We start from the raw sequence: 26,590 nt of genomic DNA on the forward strand, positions 1-26,590 counted from the left end.
CCAAGGGGGCAAAGACAACAAGATATTTGTGGTATTATACAATACGTGTAATGTATTACCATTAGTTAATTCTATTTGCAATATGCTAGCTGGCTACATGTATACAGACTGTGTTGGAGAATTGCATAATTAGGTTGATATATGAGGGTTGATGTTGGTATGTAGCAGATGTTTATGTTTAAGGTCTTGTCTTTGCCCTGTCTCATGTCTGATAAGATGCATTGCTTTGTCATGTCCCGCTTTTCATTGAACCACAACACCTTCATCCAGATGTCTACAAAATGCATGATGTGCCTCTTTAAGCTCCTTTTAAGCAATGGGGATAAAACATTATATTCTAACTTTCATAAAACATTTTGGTAAAGCGTATTAAATGATGATTAAATGTTTTAACCTGTGATCAAGGATATACCCTACAGGAACATATGTACAGGGAACCAAATGTATTTTCTTTTTACTTATCTCAAGAAAAATAATCATTAAAGTAATACAATATTGTCGCAAAATTACAATAACAATACTTTCATGTTGGTGAAAGGTTGGACTGATTGGGCCAATATGCAGCCAGCACTTTAGGCAAACACAGAGTTTAGAAGGTCATGTGTGATCCGAAATCTACAGTAATCTTGCTCTGTAAACAACTTTGTTTAATCAACCTTTATTATCTTTATGTAATAAGCATGTTGGATTCACCAAGTTACCTTTGTTTGCAAAAACAAAATTACTTTTCTAACTATTTATTAGCTATTAACTATTAACTCTTCATTTAATTTATAATATATGTCACTCTTCTTGAACCCATAGAATAAAGGCACTACATCATTCAATATATTACTTATTATTATAGCACTTTGTCACTCAATACATAATACTCACACAATACATAATACTACAGTACATTCATTACTATCAAAAAGCAAATTAATAAAATACTTTACTCATGGATATTGACATTTGCTCAACTTATCTGCAAGAGTAAGGCGTTTAAAAAGGAGGACTGTCAAGTGGAAGGGAGGTTAAATGCTTTGTTATACAACAAAGTTAATGTCGGGATTTAATTTACCAATATTTGATATTGTTCAGTGTTCTTATAGATATTGTCAGGCCTGCTTCTACCAAAAGTAGCGGATGAGATGCTTCACCAGCTAAAATACCTTTGTCCCTTCTGACTATTGCAAATACAATAGTTCAACATAAAGCTGCCAACTACTGTCCATTTAACTCTAAAAAATACAATTACTGAATGACCTCATCCAACTTATGGAATGAGGTCATGCACTGGTGAGAAGGATGAAGAGAGAGAAAACAAATACATATTTCACATGTGAAGGCAGACATACTTCCATCTTGACAGAGCAAGCGACTTAGGAAATGAAAATACATTTTGAGGGAGATAATGATCAACCCACACTGGTTTTAAACCCAGCAGGACTCCCTTAACCCTCTCAGGTCCCCTTGTCTAATTGTAACCACATTGAGCTGGAAATGAATGGGAAGAGACCCCAAACAGAAACATCATGAATAACTTTCACAACTTAGTGAGGAGTCATCTCTTTTACCTCCTATCAGACAAACTATACAGTGATACAAGTTATTTGGTTTGAAATGTTTACAGTTATTTCTTGAATTTAAGTAGGCCTTGTCCATTAACACTTTAATAAAGTGCCTCTGCTAAATGGATACACATTTTTGTCCAAAAAATGAAGAAAAGTGCACTTTGTATTGTATAATTTTCTATCTATATGCAACAATGTTCAAAAGGACAAGGTGTCAAGTATTTATCTTCTTCATGCGGCAATGCACAGAGTAATCGCCTCTTGCTTGGGCTACCTTGGAGTTGGTCTTGCGGTTTAAGGCTTTGCAGATGAAGTCACCTGCCTCGATTACTTTGGAGAGATCCACTCCCTGGAATGAAAGAAACAAGGTATCAAAGAAGAAAGAATGGCACCCTGCCAGCAGGGGGAGCAATTGCAAAAGAAACAGTTGTGGAAATGGAAACAGCAGGCTTACACAAACACATGAAAGTTATGCAGAAACCACTTTATGTACAACACATTTGAACAAGAAATCTATCCTATGAATGAAGCTTTCTCAGATGAAGGGGGAGGGGAGGTTCACTAGGGATTGCAAAGCCGATTGCAAGGCTATTTTCAGGTTATGTGAAGCAACACTCACGGTTTTAATGCCCATCCCATGGAGCATATAGAGAACATCTTCTGTTGACACGTTGCCAGAGGCCCCCTGGGCATATGGGCACCCTCCCAAACCTGCTACAGACGAGTCCACTGTACAAATCCCCATCTGAGGTAGACACATACACACAGGAGAGACATTCAGCAACCACACGCACAGGGCACGCAGAAGGTAAAATCCCATGCAGAACAATGTCCCCTGTTCCCCTGTATTGTAATGTGTTGATATAGTGTGCCCTGCCAGGGTTGTGTTTTTTTTATGGGCAGTTAGGAGAAATGTGGTCTTCGTTTCTTTGAGATGAGCGGGCGCAACAGCCTAGTGTCCCCCCACAGTTCAGCTTACTCATCCTCTTTGCCATACTAAAGCAGTGACACATCATTTGCGGCATGTTTTTGGTAATAGCAGACTTTGTAAATGCACAAAGTTCTGTATTGTTGTGTTTTCATGTTTTCTGATCCTCTTGGGAGCTTGTGTTTTTCTGCACCACCTCTTTTTGTCTGCACACCTCACAAAATATACATTTGTGTACATACATTTTTGTTACTAGGCACAGCGATCTTCATATACATTAAGTGTTAGTCAGTTGTAACTACACTACTCTTGTTACAATCCATTCACTGGATAATTAGCCTTCTCCCTATGGTACGTTTCTAAATGGGTAATTCCAAAGGTGTGTGTTACTAAGCTTTGAAAAAGTGGTTGTTTAAATTCAAGGCTATAACTCAATTTCAATGACACCCTCTGATGTCCTTGAATACAATGTCTCAGTCTTTTCCATGTCCTGAATAAATAGAGCACACCCATATGTAAAAATAATCACTTCTAAAATGTATTTCTTGTTTTGTTTAACGTCTCCGACTTCAATTTTGTTCATGCACAATGTCCACAATAAAAGTAATTGTCATAGAGAGTTCAACTTTCTGTGGGGAAATGCTTTTTACAGCCTGGCTACCAAGTGTCTGGCCTCCATATGAGAATTAATGATGCGTTGTGGGTTGTTCCCCTGCATGTCTGCGCTTTTGTTGGACCACAGTACCAAACAGCCAGAAAATTTTGCTTAGCAAGGGATAGGCTTACTGTTTTATGGTTGAACTTCGGTGTTGCAGGGGAAAAAAAGCTTTATCGTTGTAAAACATTCCCAAAACATCCACCTCATGTGGTCCTGTGGAGAAGAATCCGTATAAAGAGTACAAAAAGGCATAGCGACATGTTGTCCCTTCAGAGATAAGCAAAGAAGACAGTAGGCTTCTGAGAGAGACAGTTATTCATTTCCAAGTTATGTAAGACTACAAAATAGTTGAATCAATGTTGATTCAGCATAATTTATCAATGCATTGTGACATGCAATCTACATGGAAAATACATTGGATTTGAAAATTGTTTTGAGGGTGAAATTTCAACCACAGCATTATGTCATCATTGTAACCAATGTTCAACATAGACAACCCTTGTATAAAATGTTGAATTAGTACTTTTGAAACAACATCAGATCTCCAAAGTTACATCCACTATCAGAAAAAAATAGGCTTGGCAGCACTTCCTACTGGAGCTATTAATTTGGTCTCCCATCCAAAGATTTAACACAACCCAAGTTAGCTTTGATATTTGTCAATGACTACTACCAATGTGCTATCGTGAGAATGGTTATTGAGAGATCTCAATAACAAAATATATTCACTGTTGCTATCGAAGTCATTCCAAACGGCAGGTTTAACAGTGCAAATGAAATGTAAAAATAATTTATAAGTCATATGTAATCAATGATACTATTTAGGCCTATATAGCATTTGAAAAGAAATCAACAGCTATTGTTTCAGTTCAACCCAGGGTTCAACTACAAATAGACAATACATATAGGCCTAAGGTTTCAAACCTTGGTTGATTTCACATTTAAATTTCAAGTTAATCATTAGTATGTTGGATTCACATCTCCATCTCCAGCACAGCTTGCTTTTCATTGTAATCAGAGGGCTAATATTAATACGATGCATGCCAGTCTCTATTGGCTAAGAGTTGAGGAAAGACTGACTGCGTCACTTCCTGTTTTTATAAGAAACATTAATGTTATGGAAATTCAAAATTGTTTGCACAGTCAACTTACACACAGCACTGACACACACACTTACCCCACCAGACATGCCACCAGGGGTCTTTTCACAGTCTCCAGGTTCAGAACAAATTCAAGGAAACATACAGTATTATACAGAGCCATGAGTGCATGGAACTCCCATCCATCTTATATAGTGCAAGTGAACAGCAAACCTGGTTTCAAAAAAAGAAATAAAGCAGCACCTCATAGCACAACGCCATTCCCCATTTCAAATCAAATCAAATTGTATTTGTCACATGTGGCAAATACAACAGGTGTAGTAGACCTTACAGTGAAATGCTTACTTTCAAGCCCTTAACCAACAATGCAGTTTTAAGAAAATACAAAAAAAAGTAAGAGATAAGAATAACAAATTATTAAAGAACAGTAGTAAATAACAAAAGCGGGGCTATATACAGGGGGTACCGGTGTCAAGGTAATTGAGGTAATATGTACATGTAGGTAGAGTTATTAAAGTGACTATGCATAGATAATTACAGAGGGTAGCAACAGCATAGAAGGGGAGGGCAAAGTCTGAGTAGCCATTTGATTAGTTGTTCAGGAGTCTTATGGCTTGGGGGTAGAAGCTATTTAGGAGCCTCTTGGGCCTGGACTTGGCACTCCGGTACCGCTTGCCTTGCGGTAACAGTGAGAACAGTCTATGACTAGGGTGGCTGGAGTCTTTGACATTTTTGACACCGCCTGGTATAGAGGTCCTGGATGGCAGGAAGCTTGGCCCCGGTGATGTACTGGGCCGTACGCACTACTCTCTGTAGTGCCTTGCAGTCAGAGGCTGAGCAGTTGCCATACCAGGCAGTGATGCAACCCGTCAGGATGCTCTCGATGGTGCAGCTGTAGAATCTTTTGAGGATCTCAGGACCAGTGCCAAATCTTTTCAGTCTCCCGAGGGGGAATAGGTTTTGTTGTGCCCTCTACATGATTGTCTTGGTGTGCTTGGACCATGTTAGTTTGTTGGTGATGTGGACGCCAAGGAACTTGAAGCTCTCAACCTGCTCCACTACAGCCCCGTCGATGAGAATGGGGGCATGCTCAGTCCTCCTTTTTCTGTAGTCTACAAGCATCTCCTTTGTCTTGATCACGTTGAGGGAGAGGTTGTTGTCCTTGCACAACACTGTCAGGTCTCTGACCTCCTCCCTATAGACTGTCTCATCGTTGTCGGTGATCAGGCCTACCACTGTCATCAGCAAACTTATGGTGTTGGAGTCGTGCCTGGCCGTGCAGTCATGAATGAACAAGGAGTACAGGAGGGGACTGAGCACATAGCCCTGAGGGGTTCCCATGTTGAGGATCAGCGTGGCGGATGTGTTGTTACCTACCCTTACCACCTGGGGGCGCCCCATCAGGATGTCCAGGATCCAGTTGCAGAGTGAGGTGTTTAATCCCAGAGTCCTTAGCTTAGTGATGAGCTTTGAGGGCACTATGGTGTTGAACCCTGAGCTGTAGTGAATTAATAGCATTCTCAAATAGGTGTTCCTTTTGTCCGGGTGTGAAAGGGCAGTGTGGAGTGCAATAGAGATTGCGTCATCTGTGGATCTGTTGGTGCAGTATGCAAATTGGAGTGGGTCTAGGGTTTCTGGGATAATGGTGTTGATGTGATTTCTACTATTCGGGAGTCATTTAGACAGGTTACCTTAGTGTTCTTGGGCACAGGGACTATGGTGACCTGCTTGAAACATGTTGGTATTACAGACTCAAACAGGGAGAGGTTGAAAATGTCAGGGAAGACACTTGCCAGTTGGTCAGCGCATGCTCGGAGTGCACTTCCTGGTAATCCTACTCACATCGGATGCGGAGAGCGTGATCACACTGTCGTCCGGAACAGCTGATGCTCTCATGCATGTTTCAGCACTACTTGCCTCGAAGCAAGCATAGAAGTTATTTAGCTCGTCTGGTAGGCTTGTGTTACTGGGCAGCTCTCGGCTGTGCTTCCCTTTGTAGTCTTTAATAGTTTGCAGGCCCTGCCACATCAGATGAGCATCGGAGCCGGTGCGGTACGATTCGGTCTTAGTCCTGTATTAACGCTTTTCCTGTTTGATGGTTCATCGGAGGGCATAGCAGGATTTCTTATAAGCTTCCGGGTTAGAGTTCCACTCCTTGAAAGCGGCAGCTCTACCCTTTAGCTCAGTGTGAATGTTGCCTGTAATCCATGGCTTCTGGTCGGGGTATGTATTTATGTGGTATACTCCTCAATGCATTCGGAAGAATCCCGGAACATATTCCAGTCTGTGATAGCAGAACAGTCCTGTAGTTTAGCATCTGCTTCATCTGACCACTTTTTCATAGACCGAGTCACTGATGCTTCCTGCTTTAATTTTTTCCTGTAAGCAGGAATCAGGAGGATAGAATTATAGTCAGATTTTCCAAATGGAGGGCGAGGGAGAGCTTTGTACGCGTCTCTGTGTGTAGAGTAAAGGTTGTCTAGAATTTTTTCCCTCTGGTTGCCCGTTAAACACACTGATAGAAATGAGGTAAATTGAAGTCCCCGGCCACTAGGAGCGCCAGGGACTTCAAATGAACATTTTCCTGTTTGCTTATGGCGGTATACAGCTTCTTGAGTGCGGTTTTAGTGCCAGCATCGGTCTGTGGTGGTATGTAGACAGCTCCGAAAAATACAGATGAAAACTCTCTCGGTAGATAGTGTGGTCCATAGCTTATCATGAGGAACTCTACATCAGGCGAGCAAAACCTTGAGACTTCCTTAGATATCATGCACCAGCTGTTGCTTACATAAATACATAGGCCCCCACCTTGTCTCTTACGGGGCTGCTGTTCTGTCCTGTCGATAGAGTGTATAACCCGACAGCTGTATGTTCTTTATGTCGTAGTTCAGCCACTACTCGGTGAAACGTAAGATATTACAGTTTTTAATGTCCCGTTGGTAGGATAAACGTGCTTTCAGTTCGTCCCAATTATTTTACAGCGATTGAACATTAGCTAGCAGGATGGAAGCCATGGGCAGATTAGCCACTCATCGCCTGATCCTCACAAGGCACCTTGATTTCTTTCTGCGAAATCTGGGCTTGGTCGGGTGTCTGGATTATATCCTTCCTGTCTGACAGTTTGAGGTGAGCAATCGCAGTTGATGTCCAGAAGCCCTTTTCGGTCATAAGAGATGGTAGCAGCAACATTATGAGAAGATGGCAGCCTTCCCCCCAGCTAATCGCTGAAGTTGGAGACCTTTATCTTCCTCACCAACTTCAAACATCAGCTATCTGAGCAACTAACCGATCGCTGCAGCTGTACATAATCTATTGGTAAATAGCCCACCCATTTTCACCTACCTCATCCCCACAGTTTTTATTTATTTACTTTTCTGCTCTTTTGCACACCAATATCTCTACCTGTACATGATCATTTATCAATCCAGTGTTAATCTGCAATATTGTAATTATTCGCCTACCTCCTCATGCCTTTTGCACACATTGTATATAGACTCCCCCTTTTTTTCTACTGTGTTATTGACTTGTTAATTGTTTACTCCATGTGTAACTCTGTGTTGTCTGTTCACACTGCTATGCTTTATCTTGGCCAGGTCGCAGTTGTAAATGAGAACTTGTTCTCAACTAGCCTACCTGGTTAAATAAAGGTGAAATAAATAAAAAAAAATAAAAAACATTACTGCCCCATGTGACCTACTTGTTGTTTGTATGTACTGACAAGTATGTGTAACTGATAGATGCACACACACACACTACATTGAGGAAAAAAAGTATTTGATCCCCTGCTGATTTTGTACGTTTGCCCACTGACAAAGAAATGATCAGTCTATAATTTTAATGGTAGGTTTATTTGAACAGTGAGAGACAGAATAACAACAAAAAATATCCAGAAAAACGCATTAGTGTCAGTTGATGAGTACGCTCCCTGACCCGGGATGGGTAGTATCAAGATTAAGCAGAGGGAATGATTAAACATGGGAAAATAAGCGACATGTTAAATGTCAAAAATGTTATAAATTGATTTGCATTTTGATGTTGGAAATAAGTATTTGACACCCTCTCAATCAGAAAGATTTCTGTCTCCCAGGTGTCTTTTATACAGGTAACGAGCTGACATTAGGAGCACACTCTTAAAGGGAAATTTAACATTTCAATTCTTATTATGTAGACAAACTGGAATTAAAGCCAGACCTGTCAGTGGCACAAAATAAATACCTCCTTCAAATGTTGATACTTGGTTGCGTTGACAACTAAACACAATTCAATATAACTTTTGCAATACAGTAAATAGTCTATTGAGTTGTCAACATGTTAACAAAGCATGTTGGATTCACCTCTCGAGCTAAACCAAAAATACAAGTTATAGAATAGGATTAAGCCAGTGACCCAGATGAAACTATCCAAGCATTAGAAATGTTGATATTTGGTTATGATGCCAACCGTACTTATTCAACCTTAAAGTGAGTAACATCTATGGCCACATTTTGAAGTTAGCCTACTGTAACTATAAATGTCTTACGTCATCATAGTGTATGTTCAAGATAGCATGCAAAGGTCGCAGGTCTGTGGAGATCTTTACAATTGCTATAAAATTTTGTGCAGAATCTCGAACAGCATTGACCATTGGCACTATATGTAGGCTACTTTTAATATAATCTCAACTGCAATCCAGGTCATGTATTTGATTGTGCTATTAGATGAAGCACAGTAATAACACATTACATTGTTGTATACTGTAAATACAAAATATCTAACATTGTATTCCCATTTGAACTTTGTTGTGGTTTTAAATAGTTGAATGCACAGTGATAACACATTTAAATGACAACTAAACCAAATATCAAACATTGTTTTTCATTGGAATTTGGCTTTGCTTTTAGATGGTTGAAGGCATAGTGAAAACACATTGGGAATTCAACCAACTTCTGGCTGACCAATGGCTCAACCAAATATTACCCCAATTTCCACATTTAAATGACGTGGTGTGCCCAGTGGGATTTGCCTTCAACCCACTTTGCTAATTCGTCTTCCATTAAATGTTAACCTTGTCATTCAGAAAAAGATTGTGAGCTTGCTTCATCCAAAATGTTGATGTCATAAAAACTTCTTCAGTCTGGTAGATAAGTTTAATTATTCTTGTCGAATACCTTTACGTTTCATTAAGACATTATGAACCATAGAGAAGTTTTACCAGATGTTTATTCTCATATCACAGGATATGCTGTTGTTTTTAGGTTGGCTTTTAAACATGATTTATATGCTCCAATAGAGAACCTGAGTTTTATACAGTTATCAACAGCCACGTGATAAAAACGTTGTAGGCCTGCCTACACAGCTTCACTTGTTACTTTCAGGATGGGGGAAAACGACTATATGATATGCCTCTGAGGACCTCGGGCCTCAAAGCTATCAGGTTATTTACAACAGCCTCGGATCCTTGCGTCTTCATCGGGACAAATTATGAAGCCAAGCATCTATTTTTCAGAAGCATCGCAGATTAAGATATCCGCAAGGTTTTCCACATAACAGCAACCGTCAGGAGAATATTAAAGACGTTTTCCTGCTTCCTTGGCAGAACCAGATGTCAGAAGATCCCATGATGAGACAAAATTAACTCGCTTATCCTCCCACTGACCCCGCTGTGGCACGGGGACACATCAGACTGAAACCATGAAGGACTTCTGTCCTTGAGGGACAGACACAAACAAACAAAAAATAATGGAAGCACCGTTTGTTCTCTGACTAACGGTCATAATTGGTGCCTTTTCTCAGAGAAAAGGGTCTATTTTATCCAGGGGCTGTCTCAGCCGCCTGTAATTGCTGTTTGTGTTGGCTAAAGTGATCCACTCCGGTGTGCACTGCGCAAGAGATTTCCAGACCTTAGTTAACTCCAGGGCAGGATATTGTATTGGGCAGACTTTTTTGTTGTGTAAACACAAAGTTGTAATTTACCGTGCCAAACCTCTCGCATTCTGCCGCTAACTGCGAGAGTGCCAGATGGTCTCCGGTGGACCAGGGCACACCAAGAGCACAGCAATCACTTTCGACAGTACGTCTGATTCCTGCTGCTACATGGGACGAAATACGCACAGGGACTGGTGGTCAGAAGGTCCAAATTGCCAGCATTCAATTAGCCTCTCACAGCTCAGAAACCAGATGTGAACTGGCTGTTAAAGAGCCACATTCAGTGAGCCGTGGAGGTATAAAAACAATGCATTCCTGACAAAATAAACTTTATGGTGTGCTCTGGCTGTTCACATCACATGATATGGGATTATGGAAGGCGGCTTATACACTGTAAGTGAACAACTTGAGAGATGGCCACACTCTTACCCAGTATTGTTTGTTTTAAGTGTGGCCGTGCGTCAGTTGGGGCAGAATGGGTATGTTCATTGAAGGGTTTGAGGCAGCAAGGTTTCGCCAACTCAGCCTTGACATTTCTCTACATAAACTGTGGAACTGAAGGAGATTGTATTCAATGGTAGCTTGCAAGGCTGACACATTTCTAACCTGGGGCAGCCCTTTCCAGCAATAAATAAATCCTGCCACTGTAAAGCCACAACCTCTTCCTTGATATTTGTGGCTAATAGGGAGGTAGACAAAAACATAAATGGATTACTCAGAAGAACTTAAAGCATGAAAACCATCTATTGTCTTGTTTGACTATGGAGGTCATTGGCCAAGTAGAGACCACGCTCTTAAAGAATGCACCTCTTACATTATAAACCACTCAAAGCATTTGACTACCAAGGTTTGTACAGTAAGCTGAAGGAGTAATTCAAACTAAATTAATACAAAGTTTTGCCCTCATGGGCTAAACCACTTCCTGTGCCAATCTATCCTTGTTGTTTGTAGAGTTTACTTTAATATGCGTGGTTTTTAGAATATTAAAATACACATTTTCCACCTTGGGATGCAGCAAGTACTTCATGTTAACATAAGGTTACTCTTTAATAAGGCCCCATTTATTCGTGTGTTCGTGCTCTAAAGAGACCATGCAAAGGGGAACGTTTTCTTGGGCCTGGATTCAATCCGTATCGCGGAAGTATCATGGAAGATCCGCATTAAAATGTAAAGATAAATTCCGATTGAGCAGACATACTGTATGCAGCGTTTAGCATGAATGCAGTCAGCAGTCAGCATTTAGCGTAAATGCATTCTCCGGGAACGCTGGAACATTGCCATTAAATCAAAATTGAGCTATTAAGTGAATCTTCCTTGATACTTCTGTGATACGGATTGAATCCAGCCCTTGAAGCTAAGCGCACACGGAGAGGAATATTTTCCACCAAGTTACTGGCTTTCCTCATTGTGGTCACCTGGCACATACACTGACTCCTGCACCACAAGCCTATTCTAATAAGCTAATATCCTCAGCAGGCAATTAAATGGGAGTTCCTTGTAGTCTGTCATGTTGGCAATGTTGCCAGATCACAAGCCATTTTTAGGGAAAGGTTAAAGTATTGTCATATGACGTACTGTTGGCTAGCTAGCTATATCACTAAACATGCTTATGAACATCGCCAAGACTGTTCCAAATTTTTGCTTGAAGAGCCATTAACATTCACCTAATGTTAACACTCATTATTCCAGGGGTCTTTGCTCCTTGACCTATGAGTAAGGCTTTCGTAATCAACCATGAAACCACATGAATGGACCTGTCTAAATGTTTAGTCACTTTGTTGAAAATTGGCTGAGTTGTTTACCACTGACAGGTCTTTACACCCATCTCACTTCACTTTCATGACGCTCAACATTAGACCTACACAGCTCAAATGTAATGTCCTCTGGATTGTATGGGTTAACTCAAAACCATAGGTTTTATTGGACAACGTGCCTGTTTGATTTGTCATGACCACGGTTATGAAACATTATCATTCTAATTTCAATTTTGTCTCTGTCACTAGTGGTTCCAAAACACTTTGGTTCTGGGACCATTTGGGAGGTTTCTTGTAAACCACAAGTGAACATAAACATCTCTATCCAGGACCCTGGCAAAAATCACTACCCAGCAGGAATTAGCTACAACCCATTAGTGGGTCTCTCAAGTCACCATTTGTAAAACACTCATCTAGAGTATTTAGATGTATTGGACAAGATGGAATAGTGTCCCTTACTGATCCACTTACACCCATTATCAGAATAGCATCCATACTTTCCACTAAATATTTAGAGAGAGTCACAAGATTAAAACCCTGTCAATGAGCTTTGGCTCGGACTTGTTTTGCTTAGTGTAGAGGAGCTAACCATGAGTACAGATGTAGGATCTTAATTTGATCTATATTGTCACAGCAAAAGTAATCCTGCAGAAACAGAATGTTTAGTCCATAATGTTGCTTGATCGGTGGTTAGGCTATTAGGTGGCCAAAAGTAGTCTACATGAAAAGTGAAATACTGTTAATATAACCATGTGTTAGTGTGGGTTTTCAGTGAATTTATGTAAATCACAAAGCTCATCCGCATTTCCTGTGGTGCAGGAAAATTCTCAGCAAGATCCTACATCCGTAAGAACAGGTCTGAATTCTCAGCCAAGAGCGTCTGGCTACACTGAGTTCTATCAATAGCCCAGCAGTCAGCTGCAGTTTACATGGAAACGTTGGGCCGGATCAAATCTATTTCCCAGCAAAGTCTGAAAAATAAAGTACATACTTTCTCATTGTGTGACCCACCAAAGGTGGGTTCGTAACAAAGCCCCCCAGAACTTCCCCCCAAAAAGGTACAAAGAGCATGGAATGTCTTTATCATGAACAATTCAGAGGTAACACGGTTCTGACAGGGGATGGTGGAATTCATTTCTCTCCCAGTTGGTGGTGTGGACAACTGGCACTCAGTAATGAAAAGTCTATGATAAAATCTTTCATTTCCACTGAGGTTGTTGAGATGGGAGGAGGACAAATGGCTGTCTAAATATCCATGCCTGTTATTATTTTCAGTGGTCACGGGGCAGCTGTGATAAATCAATTTCAATGTGATCCACAGAAAGGAATTTCACCCACCCTCTGGTTCTTCTCACCCCTTGTCAAAAGAAAGTGCCCAACGTAAGGATCTGTTGTAACACTATTTTTAAATACAAACCAGAATGCTGTTTGGTGAACATGCACAATTCTTTGAACATGGAAGTAGATAAATTCATAAGTAAAGCCATGAACCAGTGCTAAAAGTTATGCAGACTTTGGGTTACTTAGGGTAAGAGGGATTGCAACACAGCATTGAAAATGGTCATAGATGTTTTAAAAGGAGAAATCTGCGGTTTAAACAATAACAAAGCCACTGATTTTGTAAATAGCTGAGGGACGGGGCTGGCGAAATGTTCAAATTCATAGACGGAGTTATGGAAGCAAGAACTGACCATCCATGAAATCAAAATTATAGTTTTAACCATCTTTTGAGGCTATAGAGTGTGTGTTCACAATGACTTTCTTTGCAAATAAATTAGTAAAACACGCTTATATTTTGTGTTCTGATGAGGTAAGTTAATTGAACTAAGCTCATTATGCATTTATAAATTATATTCTTCAAGAATGAATAGCTATATATCATTCATTTAAAATTCCCCAAATGGATGTAGCAATCAAAGATTTCCCCTTTAAGTGGATAATTCCTTTTTCTTGACATTTAGATTTTTCTCTTTTTGAAATGTCTTATACACTTGACCGTTTCTCAATGACTCCAGCGACAGTCACTGCAACCTCCCTGGCTCAGTTACATAGTTGCTGCTGAGGACGGGTTTCTTTCGCATTCTCCATTTGCCATGTGTTTCTTAGCAGGCCAATGAAAGGATCATTTTCCCTGTGCCCTTTAAGTGCAGCATTGTCAGATAGTTCAACAACCAAGCGACAGATGAGTTGGGAGCCCCTCAGGGCTGGCCCGTCTCCCCCTCGCACTCAGTACCTTTGTCAAGGCCAGGGCACTGTCATGTGAAACAGACACCGAATAGGTAAGCCTTTGTGTGAACCCCCTCACATCTGCTGACCCACCCAGCCCCCAAAGAGCATCCCTCCACTGCCGAGGATGACAAACTGGGAGACAGAGCACAATGGGTGCCCGAGAGAACTGATACAGCCATGTCTACATTACCGCTAGTTTATGTCCCGACTGAATCTCAAGTTATAGGTTCACTCCAGAGAGGTGGTGAAAAACACCATAGAAAGAGGGCTATTACAGGAAGCTTTTGTACAACTTAATTAGATTTTGTGGTCTAAGGAAAGGATGAAGCTTTATTAATGATCCGTGAAAGACTCTTTTATTCTCTTTAATGTAGATGCTGGTAATAAGAGAGCCAGTGGACCTATCTTATGTTCATTATGATTCTGGGATTTTTTTGGGGTGGGCAGTTTTTGTATTATTTTCCTTTGTTGGGGACTCCCATATCATGTTCCCAATTCCAAATTGAGTGATTTGTCTCTCCTATTTTCATATGTCATATTGTAATAGATACCTTTGTTTTTGTTATTTATGAATATATTTTCCATCATGCAAACAATGCTTCCTCAATTCTCACATAAAACTGAGCACATAAGTTTGGCACACAAAATTGGATACCATCTATGACCGACTTGATAATGTCACACTACCACATTGTTACTTACCATGCAGCCTTTCTCAAAAATGTTGCTAGATTTAAGTAAAACCCCACTTTATCAGGGTCTCTAAAAAATAACATGATTGACAAACCATATTGCACCTTACTGTCAGTGGTTACCTGCAGTGCGGTTAGGATGTTGGCCAGGGCCTGGCCGTAAGTGTCATGGCAGTGAACGGCCAGAGCGCTGCTGGGTACCTCCTTCTTGACGCTGTTTAACATCTTGGCCATGGAGCCTGGGGTGCCCACGCCGATAGTATCCCCCAGAGACACCTCGTAGCAGCCCAGTTCATACAACCTCTTCACCACCTATAGCCAAGAATAGAGCAACTTAACAAAACAAGTCCCTTGGACATACAGGAGAAACAGACAGGAGCTCATAGCTACAGCATTACAGACATCTGAATGTTTTCTCTTTGTCTAGAAAAGGAAATCGGTCCTTATGGGGATTTGACATTGTTTAGATTACATGTACACATATAAAGTAGGCAATGCAGAAATTGTGTCTTACCTCTGCAACTTTAGTGGATTCAATGGGTCCCTCATATGGACATCCTAGTGCACAGGAAACATATCTAAAAGAAAACATACATGGGTCGTAAACACACATGGCATATATTAATACATGGGTCATAAACACACATGGCATATATTAATACATGGGTCATAAACACGCATCGCATATATTAATACATGGGTCATAAACACACATGGCATATATTAATACATGGGTTATAAACACACATGGCATATATTAATACATGGGTCATAAACACACATGGCATATATTAATACATGGGTCATAAACATGTAAACTTTGGCAAATGTCACAAAGTGAATTGTACTAAAATGTAATCTCTCTCTTGTCAAAAACTCATATAATGTATTCTGTCTGTCATTAGAATTATGATAGAGCATAAAATGAACAGCTCTTTTTGTCTCGATTCACTAGCCGCTAACTGCCAGAGCAATATAGACTTCACATTTTATATCGAATTGGTGTTGAATATCTTGTTATATGTTCCTTATGTTGTTGACAGTAGTAATGAGAAATGATGCAGGGGGATGAAGTCAAACTATATGTCTATTCCATATGTGTAGGAAATGTTCACCGCTTGAAATAGTGGACAACATGTGAAAAGTAGAAAATGTTTCTCTTGGGCTCTCGGTCGTTAGACGATACTTCAGTTTGTAACCGGAATTTCCAGCAAGTTGTAGCTGGACTCCAGGGAAGGGAGTGCTGCCCTAACCATCTCCAACAGCCGGCATTAAATCACATTTGCCAGAACGCCTGTGTCAAACTGATGCGTTGCCATGTCAATGTGCAGTTGTTTGGGTGAAAGGGGTGCTACTGTACCACTGAATTTAAACATGCTTCATGTCAGCGGTTCTGTACTGTACATCTGGACTTGTAGTTGTAGTAACACATAGAGCGATGCAGTGCACATCTGGAACTTCGCTTATTAACCTATTATTTCTGGAGTCATTTAACGCTGTGTTCCTTTGCTAATAGAGAGAGTAACAATAGGCCTCTGAAACATTTCACTGTAGTGTTTTCAATGTCTCAAATTGTTAATGTAAACATACACTATTTCACAACACACCTGCGAATTGAACACACATGTTTAACTAACTGTTTTGTTTATCATCAACATCAACTCTTGCACTGATAACTTGATTGTAATTTGAGTAAAGAAATGGCATTTTGCATTGTTCATGGTTGACATCAGCTATAGAGCCTATGGAATGAATGTTAAAGTCAAATCGTTTTACTCTGGTGAAGAATCAAGTGAGGAATGATACAAACCCACGGACTGGAATCTGTCGTTGTTTGGCAGTGCAAATGACTTCCTCGAACCTCAGAATGCTCTCATCTATAGAGCAGTTGATGTTTTTCCTACTGAAGGTCTCAGATGCAGACCCAAACACGGCCACTTCAGTAGCACCAGCTGCAACCTTCAACAGGACAGAAGGAAGTTGCAACGGATATCAATTCTTTAGATATAATATTATGCAACACACAACCATTGTAAAACGTTTCCATTAATCTCAGGCATAAAGTGTACTCAGCTTTGATGTAGCACTATATATATTAACGGTAGTCATATCGGGGGAGCCTGTGGAGATATCTGTTCATGAATAATGAAATGCTTACAGCATCCTGAAAGCCATGCATGTTGGGTGTCAGAACTGGATAACGAACATGAGAAGATCTGTGGATGGCTTGAAGTACTTCAGTGTGGTCCGCCATCTGGACAACAGATAAAAGCATAAGCATGTTTACAAAACATATCAACAAAGTATAGTCTCTTCCCATAGCTGCTGGTGAAGCACCCTGCAACTGGCAAGTGAGACTCGTATGTAAAACTTATATTTACTAGAAGCTCATATAGAAATAGAGCTAGCTGTTCCACATCATATGTCTCAATACTCAATACTAACACAGTAATCTGTAGTTTATTTAATGAGGTGAGATGTCTTATATTTTACATATGCGAACAAAATAAAGCTGCTTGGAATAGGCCTATATCTCAGTGTCACACTGATTTGCTTTATCTTGGCTAGGTCACCGTTGTAAATGAGAACTTGTTCTCAACTAACCTGCCTGGTTAAATAGAGTTAAAATAAAAAATAAATAAGAAGGATTTCCCCCCCAAATATCTGCGGGTCTAGGGAATAACTGTGATGATGGAGAAGCAGGTTTCCCCTCCGTAGTCCTGGGGAGAACAATAAGAGCCTAATAAAATCACTCAGCACACTTTCTGAGCACACAAAGAAGAGTTATTACCTGCGGTACCCACTTTGAAGACACAAAACTGGTGGCCTCGATCACAGGCAGGCCTGTTTCTGAGAGCATGTCTATCAGCTGGATTTTGACTCCTGTTGGAACCATTTCCTGGAAAACAATGACATGGAGACCAGCTCTTTCAGGATCTGATTCTGATCCCCTCTCAAGATTGGAGGTATACGTGGAGTGGACATCTGGGCAATTCAGCTGCAATGTCTTTGCAATCAGAGTAATTTACAGCACTCACCTGCTACTTGTACTTATTCCAAACATATTTCCTACAATTACAGCGTGTACTACCCCCAGAGTTTCACTTCGTCCTCATGTCAATCTGTACAGCCACAGCAGACTTGAATATGGGAATGATAAATTTGTGACATACTATACTCATACTAAACATTCAACATATGAGCCATCTGGTAAAATTTTGTCATGTTTCCCATAGATTTCAAGGGCAGTTGGTGTTCATTTGATCAATCACTTTTTTGAGAAGAAAATGTGAAACACATGCCTTGGGTAATCATAGAAAAATAATCCATATGTTTAAGGGGATCATCAAATCAACCCGGAATCAATCAAAAGGATTGTTACATAATACAAAACTAAATGTGGGCTTGCCACAGAGGAAGTAAGCTTTCAACTTTCAGATGCCATATTGAGTTTGTAATGGTGTAGTGTGTAGTGAACATAAATCATTTGTAGGGGAGACCGGGGTTGTTTTCACACGTTTTACTCTCATATGTATTTCTCAGGACCAATATATCTTACAATAGTCTTTTCAATATTAGAATGACCAAGGTCTTGGGTTGAAATGGGATCATTTTTATCCTCATATCTTATACCAACTTGGAGTTATTTGCCATCAAACACACTCTGTCAATTTCTGACAAGCAGACCCATTGCGGGGTTGGATGGCACACTATAGGGTTGGTCGTCACAATGTTTGCTAGCAGCTTATTCCTTTTGCAACAGGAAATAAAGCAATAAACAGAGTCTTAGAAATAGCCTTTCTTTGATTGAACGATATTCCTAACAAAATTGAGCATTTACGCCTTAAGAATAACATGACATTTTGAGTAAATTTGTGTATGCATGTTCAGCTTTTATGCATGCGTGTGTGTGTGTGTGTGTGTGTGTGTGTGTGTGTGTGTGTGTGTGTGTGTGTGTGTGTGTGTGTGTGTGTGTGTGTGTGTGTGTGTGTGTGTGTGTGTGTGTGTGTGTGTGTGTGTGTGTGTGTGTGTGTGCATGCACGCGCACGTGTGTGTGTGTGTGTGTGTGTGTGTGTGCGCGCGCGCATGTGTGTGTGTGTGGTTTTGTAACAGAAAAAATATGTGTTTGAAAGAGAGGCAATGAAGGGAGCTCTTTATAGCACAAGCACAAAAAAAGCTTGGAATTTATTGTATACTGGCAGTGGTAATGTTGATAGTGACAACCAACCCCATATTCCAGGTGACAACCATCCCCTGAGACACAGGGCCATAACTAGGATTTTTGTTTTAGTGAGGTCCAGAAGGGGGGGGACTCTCTCAGCCTCACCACTGAGCGTCACATCACTGTCTGTCTCAGGAGCCTACTCTCTTTAAAGCAATGTTATTATTAGAACTTAGTAGTGTATTTTTTGCTCCTGCTGAGGTCCGTTTAACGTTAGCTTCTTATTTCATTCTTCTAGCTAGATAAGTAATACTAACCAGAGACCTTCAATGTTACTGCAATAGAAGTATCTGCTGGCAGATAGCCACCTGACTGATATATCTATAAGTGACTATTTACCAGTTGGGCACTTTCTGAGAGTCTGTAGGGATGTCTATAGACACGTCAGGAGTCACGGCTTTAAATTTGCCTTTCGTCCGACATCCCGCAAACACACTGTCAGCAGCATCTCTAGACTAGTTGCCTATTGAGCTGACTGAGAAATGGGGTAGTTTATTTCAGGTCACCCTCGACCTGTGCAGCGAGAGGGCTTAGTTAGACGCTTGAGAGAGTGCTGAATGTGCTGCTAAAAAGGCAAATTTGCGAGGCAAATCCAGGGGACGCAGGCAAACATAACGAACAAACCACTGTTTATGATTCCACTCGTTTGGAAAGAGGCAGACACGATTAGATCTCAGTGTGATCAAGAGTATAAGAAATCTGCCCTTTGATCAACGCTGGAGCAATAATTAGATGTTGACTCATAATTGCTTTACTTCATGGAATACATTTTTTTATTGTGCACAATATATACAGTGCCTTGCGAAAGTATTCGGCCCACTTGAACTTTGCGACCTTTTGCCACATTTCAGGCTTCAAACATAAATATATAAAACTGTATTTTTTGTGAAGAATCAACAACAAGTGGGACAAAATCATGAAGTGGAACGACATTTATTGGATATTTCAAACTTTTTTAACAAATCAAAAACTGAAAATTTGGGTGTGCAAAATTATTCAGCCCCTTTACTTTCAGTGCAGCAAACTCTCTCCAGAAGTTCAGTGAGGATCTTGAGTGAGGATCTTGAATGATCCAATGTTGACCTAAATGACTAATGATGATAAATACAATCCACCTGTGTGTAATCAAGTCTCCGAATAAATGCACCGGCACTGTGATAGTCTCAGAGGTCCGTTAAAAGCGCAGAGAGCATCATGAAGAACAAGGAACACACCAGGCAGGTCCGAGATACTGTTGTGAAGAAGCTTAAAGCCGGATTTGGATACAAAAAGATTTCCCAAGCTTTAAACATCCCAAGGAGCACTGTGCAAGCGATAATATTGAAATGGAAGGAGTATCAGACCACTGCAAATCTACCAAGACTTGGCCGTCCCTCTAAACTTTCAGCTCATACAAGGAGAAGACTGATCAGAGATGCAGCCAAGAGGCCCATGATCACTCTGGATGAACTGCAGAGATCTACAGCTGAGGTGGGAGACTCTGTCCATAGGACAACAATCAGTTGTATATTGCACAAATCTGGCCTTTATGGAAGAGTGGCAAGAAGAAAGCCATTTCTTAAAGATATCCATAAAAAGTGTTGTTTAAAGTTTGCCACAAGCCACCTGGGAGACACACCAAACATGTGGAAGAAGGTGCTCTGGTCAGATGAAACCAAAATTGAACTTTTTGGCAACAATGCAAAACGTTATGTTTGGCGTAAAAGCAACACAGCTCATCACCCTGAACACACCATCCCCACTGTCAAACATGGTGGTGGCAGCATCATTGTTTGGGCCTGTTTTTCTTCAGCAGGGACAGGGAAGATGGTTAAAATTGATGGGAAGATGGATGGAGCCAAATACAGGACCATTCTGGTAGAAAACCTGATGGAGTCTGCAAAAGACCTGAGACAGGGACGGAGATTTGTCTTCCAACAAGACAATGATCCAAAACATAAAGCAAAATCTACAATGGAATGGTTCAAAACTAAACATATCCAGGTGTTAGAATGGCCAAGTCAAAGTCCAGACCTGAATCCAATCGAGAATCTGTGGAAAGAACTGAAAACTGCTGTTTACAAATGCTCTCCATCCAACCTCACTGAGCTCGAGCTGTTTTGCAAGGAGGAATGGGAAAAAATTTCAGTCTCTCGATGTGCAAAACTGATAGAGACATACCCCAAGCGACTTACAGCTGTAATCGCAGCACGCCCAATTTTTCCGTTTTTGATTTGTTAAAAAAGTTTGAAATATCCAATAAATGTCGTTCCACTTCATGATTGTGTCCCACTTGTTGTTGATTCTGCACAAAAAAATACAGTTTTATATCTTTATGTTTGAAGCCTGAAATGTGGCAAAAGGTCGCAAAGTTCAAGGGGCCGAATACCTTCGCAAGGCACTGTATATATATAGCCAATATATATATATAGTTTAAATGTATCTGGCTAAGGTGTATGTAAACTTCCGACTTCAACTGTATATATATATATATATATATATATTTGAATTCGGAAGTTTACATACACCTTAGCCAAATATATTTAAACTCAGTTGTCCACAATTCCTGACATTTAATCCAAGTAAAAAGTCTCTGACCTAGGTCAGTTAGGATCACCACTTTATTTTAAGAATGTGAAATGTCAGAAAAATAGCAGAGAGAATTATTTATTTCAATTTTTATTTTTTCATCACATTCCCAGTGGGTCAGAAGTTTACATACACTCAATTAGTATTTGGTAGCATTGCCTTTAAATTGTTTAACTTGGGTCAAACATTTCGGGTAGCCTTCCACAAGCTTCCCACAATAAGTTGAGTGAATTTTGGACCATTCCTCCTGACAGAGCTGGTGTAACTGAGTCAGATTTGTAGGCCTCCTTGCTCGCACACACTTTTTCGCTTCTGCCCGCAAATTTTCTATAGGATTGAGGTCAGGGCTTTGTGATGGTCACTCCAATACCTTGACTTTGTTGTCCTTAAGCCATTTTGCCACAACTTTGGAAGTATGCTTGGGGTCATTATCCATTTGGAAGATCCATTTGCGACCAAGCTTTAACTTCCTGACTGATGTTTTGAGATGTTGCTTCCATATATCCACATAAATTTCCTCCCTCATGTAGCCATCTATTTTGTGAAGTACACCAGTCCCTCCTGCAGCAAAGCACCCCCACGACATGATGCTGCCACCCCCATGCTTCATGGTTGGGATGGTGTTCTTCTGCTTGCAAGTCTCCCTTTTTTCCTCCAAATATAACAATGTTCATTATGGTCAAACAGTTCTATTTTTGTTTCATCAGACCAGAGGACATATCTACAAAAAGTACGATCTTTGTCCTCATGTGCAGATGCAAACCGTAGTCTGGCTTTTCTATGGTGGTTTTGGAGCAGTGGTTTCTTCCTTGCTGAGCTGCCTTTCAGGTTATGTCGATAGGACTTGTTTTACTGTGGATATAGATACTTTTGTACCTGTTTCCTCCAGCAGCTTCACAAGGTCCTTTGCTGTTTTTCTGGGATTGATTTTCACTTTTCACACCAAAGTATGTTCATCTCTAGGAGACAGAACGCATCTACATCCTGAGCGGTATGGCGGCTGCCATGGTCCCATGGTGTTTATACTTGAGTACTATTGTTTGTACAGATGAACGTGGTACTTTAAGACTTTAAGACGTTTGGAAATTGCTCCCAAGGATGAACCAGCCTTGTGAAGGTCTACAATTTATTTTCTGAGGTCTTGGCTGATTTCTTTTGAGTTTCCCATGATGTCAAGCAAAGAGGCACTGAGTTTGAAGGTAGGCCTTGAAATACATCCACAGGTACACCTCCAATTGACTCAAATGATGTCAATTAGCCTATCAGAAGCTTCTAAAGCCATGACATAATTTTCTGGAATTTTCCAGGCTGTTTAAACGCACAGTCAACTTAGTGTATGTAAACTTCTGACCCACTGGAATTGTGATACAGTGAATTATATGTGAAATAATCAGTCTGTAAACAATTGTTGAAAAAATGACTTGTGTCATGCACAAAGTAGATGTCCTAACTGACTTGTCAAAACTATAGTTTGTTAACAAGAAATTTGTGGAGTGGTTGAAAAACTAGTTTTAATGACTCCAACCCAAGTGTCTGTATACTTCCGACTCCAACTGTATATATATATATATAGTACCTGGATCAGACAGCGAATAATAAAAAAACGGCCATGGTGAGACAACCAACCCCAGTCTCCCCTAAATGAACATTACTTATTTGGGTGTTAATGGGTGGTGGGGGTTCTGTGTATTGTCAGATGGGTGACTGTGACTAAAAGATTTACCTTTTCATTTTGAAGTCCGTCTCTTGGCCCGACTTCAACAATTTTAACATACTCTGGGTATTCATGTGTTAAAGCTCGCTAAAAACGGAAAAATGAAAATAAAGAGTAATGTTAGATGTTGAACATATCATTTTTAGATCTGTTGTCACAAACACTAATCAATCAATCAATCAAATGTATTTGATGAAGTCCTTTGTACATCAGCAGATGTCACACAGTGCTTTACAGATACACAGCCCTACACCCCAAAGAGCAAGCAATGCAGATGCAGAAGCACGGTGGCTAGGAAAAACTACCTAGAAGGCAGGAACCTAGGAAACAACCTAGAGAGGAACCAAGCTCTGAGGTACAGCCAGTCCTCTTCTGGCAGTCTCTTCTGGCTGTAGCACTAACACATGATTATTTGTACCTTCAACTCTGTTTCTCTTCTCCCATAATGTGTGTTACAACCTTAATCCCTTACGCCAGAACAATTGAGCTCCAGGTCACTGCTGGTGCTTTAATAATGCATGAAATGTTTTCTTTAAACTGTCAAATGTGTGTCAGTTTTGAGTATCTAAATGTATCTGGTCCATTTGACAGTTGACAACAAAACCATTCTACCAACAACAATATTACAGAGTTTGGGATGTTATACCTGACTAGTAACTCATCTAACCAGAGTAGAGGGAACATATGTGCGGACGAGCGGAAGTAAAAGGGTTCTCACTTGATGCACTCTCTCTATCTGACAATAAAAATACTTCAAACAGACAATGCGGGAGGAACAGGATCCTGCTTTTAGGCCTCAAGTCAACAGTGGCACAATACTAAACAGATTGGTTATTACTTAATAGGCACACTAATTATTTTATATGCTCTTATCACGACAATGGAATTTATTCAGAAATAGAGCATTTGCACAATGTGATGTCACTAAATATAGTACCTGTTTCTACGTCCCTGGCTGATTTCCCCCCTCTGTCCTTTCACATGTCCCCGCCCTGCACCCTCCCTTTATGTCATGAGTGAGTCATGTGCGCAGAGCAGCAAAAGCAAGACAACAACCCCCACCTTCTCCTCCTGCAGCCAGCGTGCTAGCCATGGATAATCCTGGATTAGATCCTCGTAGCTCAGGCAGTGCTTCACCGTGGTGGGAAAGTTACCCATCTGAAAGGCTCCCGTTCGACCTCTAGAGCTCCCTCAGGGTCATCTAGCTCCGACACCCGCAGTGATGGATCTTTACGTTCGACTGAATCAACTGCAACAAATATACGTGTTGGAGTACTCTGATCAATATGCTCACGCATGCAGGCGTGGGTGGAAGACTGAGGGCCTGGGTGCCACCCTCACTAAAACAATCACATTAGAGGACGGCAGCTGAAAGCAGAGAGCCGGGAGTGACTCAGCAGTTGCTATGGCAGCCGCATCCCTAGCAGGGAATGGATGGAGACTGAGAGAGAGGAGCGAGAGGAGAGAGAGAGAGTCAACGAGAGAGAGGGAGAGATACTAAAAGAGGGGGTGAGACAGAGTGGCACATGGATGGGATGGGAGGGTCAGTGGCTAGGTAGTTCACTGGGGACTGAAGTGTGAGCAAGTGTTTTGTCTGGACTAGCCTGACATTGTTACAACCGACTGTGTGTGAGCTGAGCAGTCAGAAAGCGCTCAAAGGGGGAAGTACTTGCTTGCAAAGTCTCTGGGCTTTAGAATAAGAACAGTCACACACTGCTTATTCTAGGTCCCTCACTTCCCCGTTTCAGGATGAAATCTAAGGCTTCAGGGAAACAGGCTGCTTTGATTGATCTCCTGTGACTGAAACAGCTGAAGGTTTTCCATTGCCAGGCGTGCCAGTAGCTGCCAATGTCAACGTCGTAGCGTAATAAAATCCCCTTGTAAAGCCGGGGCACAATTTACCAGAGAAAGACCCATTCTTCCTCACCCAGATGTTAACAATAGAGAGGCTTAATGAAGTCCTAGAACTGAACCCTTTCACCACAATAAGCTGCCCTGCGATGAGAGACCCCCACCCCCCACTCAGGGGGAGAGAGGGAACTTGTATGACCGTCCTATGAAAGGTCTCCAGGTCTCTTTGTGTCACTGGGCTCCCAGGTTTATGTCCATCACTTGTCACCTCCCTAAATTTGAAAACTCCCTCATGGCAGATCATTTAGAATCCCGCCCACAACCTTCTTCCAGGCCACTGAAAATAGGGAAAGGTTTCAGAAGGGAATGCCAACCCTGCCATGTTCGCAGATGGTTTCCATGATAGGTGCATAAATCACTGTTAAATAGGAAGTAAGAGTTGAAATTAAATTGAAAGGTTGCTATTGTCATTTTAGTCAACTCAATCAAAAGAGTTTGGCTGTAGGTTTACTATTCTGTGGAGTTTCTGTGGCAAGAATGAGGACACATACATTTCCTTTAAAAACTCACACCACTTTTGCTTTTTCCAAATTTTGTTGTGTTACAGCTTGAATTTTAAATGTTTTTAATTGAGATTTTGCATAACTGATCTACACACAATACCCCATAATGTCAAAGTGGAATTATGTTTTTAGAAATGTAAAGAAATTAATTAAAAGTGAAAAGCTGAAATGTCTTGAGTATTCAATCCTTTTGTTATGGCAAGCCTAAATAAGTTCACGAGTAAAGATTTGCTAAACTTGTGTGCAATAATAGTGTTTAACATGATTTCTGAATAACTACCTCATCTCTGTAACCGAGACATACAATTATCTGTAAGGCCCCTATGTCGAGCAGTGACTTTCAAACAGATTCAACCACAAAGACCAGGGAGGTTTTACTATCAGTTACAGAGTTTAATGGCTCTGATGGGAAATAACTGAAGACGGATGAACAACATTGTAGTTACTCCACAATACTAACATAAATGATAGAGTGAAAAGAAGGAAGCCTGTACAGAATAAAATAGACCAAAACATGCATCCTGTGTGCAATAAAGCATTACAGTAATACTGCAAATAATGTAGCAAAGAAATTTACTTTTTGTCTTGAATATAAAGCATTACGTTTGGGGCAAATCCAATACAACACATCACTCATCACCATTTTCAAGAATGGTGGTGGCTGCATCATGTCATGGGTATGCTTGTGATTGGCAAGGACTTGGGAGTTTTTGTGGATAAAAAGAGGCGCAAGAGAGCTTAGCACCAGCCTGGTCTCATAGACTAGACTTAAATGTAAATCCGGGACACAGAAATGATTATGATATGTTATGTTTGGTATGGTTAGATAAGACAGATGGTTACATAAGGCA

General features: G+C 40.7%; 1 protein-coding gene across 2 annotated transcripts; it reads right to left on the reverse strand.

Moving 5' to 3' along the window:
• Positions 1–602: 602 nt before the first annotated feature.
• On the reverse strand, positions 603–24,741 carry LOC135512147 (3-hydroxy-3-methylglutaryl-CoA lyase, cytoplasmic-like). 2 transcript variants are annotated; one of them, XM_064933857.1, is made up of 9 exons: positions 24,388–24,741; positions 23,335–23,412; positions 17,613–17,720; positions 16,980–17,075; positions 16,632–16,780; positions 15,336–15,399; positions 15,023–15,133; positions 2,176–2,301; positions 603–1,905 (listed from the first exon to the last, which is right to left on the reverse strand). In XM_064933857.1, the coding sequence occupies exons 1-9, from the start codon at positions 24,481–24,483 to the stop codon at positions 1,771–1,773; spliced, it is 963 nt and encodes a 320-aa protein (XP_064789929.1). In that variant the 5' UTR covers positions 24,484–24,741; the 3' UTR covers positions 603–1,770. The 2 variants fall into 2 exon arrangements, with proteins under 2 accessions (XP_064789929.1, XP_064789928.1); XM_064933856.1 differs by having other exon boundaries at positions 14,945–15,133; positions 24,388–24,739.
• Between the last annotated feature and the right edge of the window lie 1,849 nt (positions 24,742–26,590).

Source organism: Oncorhynchus masou, chromosome 24, assembly GCF_036934945.1.
Source record: "Oncorhynchus masou masou isolate Uvic2021 chromosome 24, UVic_Omas_1.1, whole genome shotgun sequence".
NCBI lineage: Eukaryota > Metazoa > Chordata > Actinopteri > Salmoniformes > Salmonidae > Oncorhynchus > Oncorhynchus masou.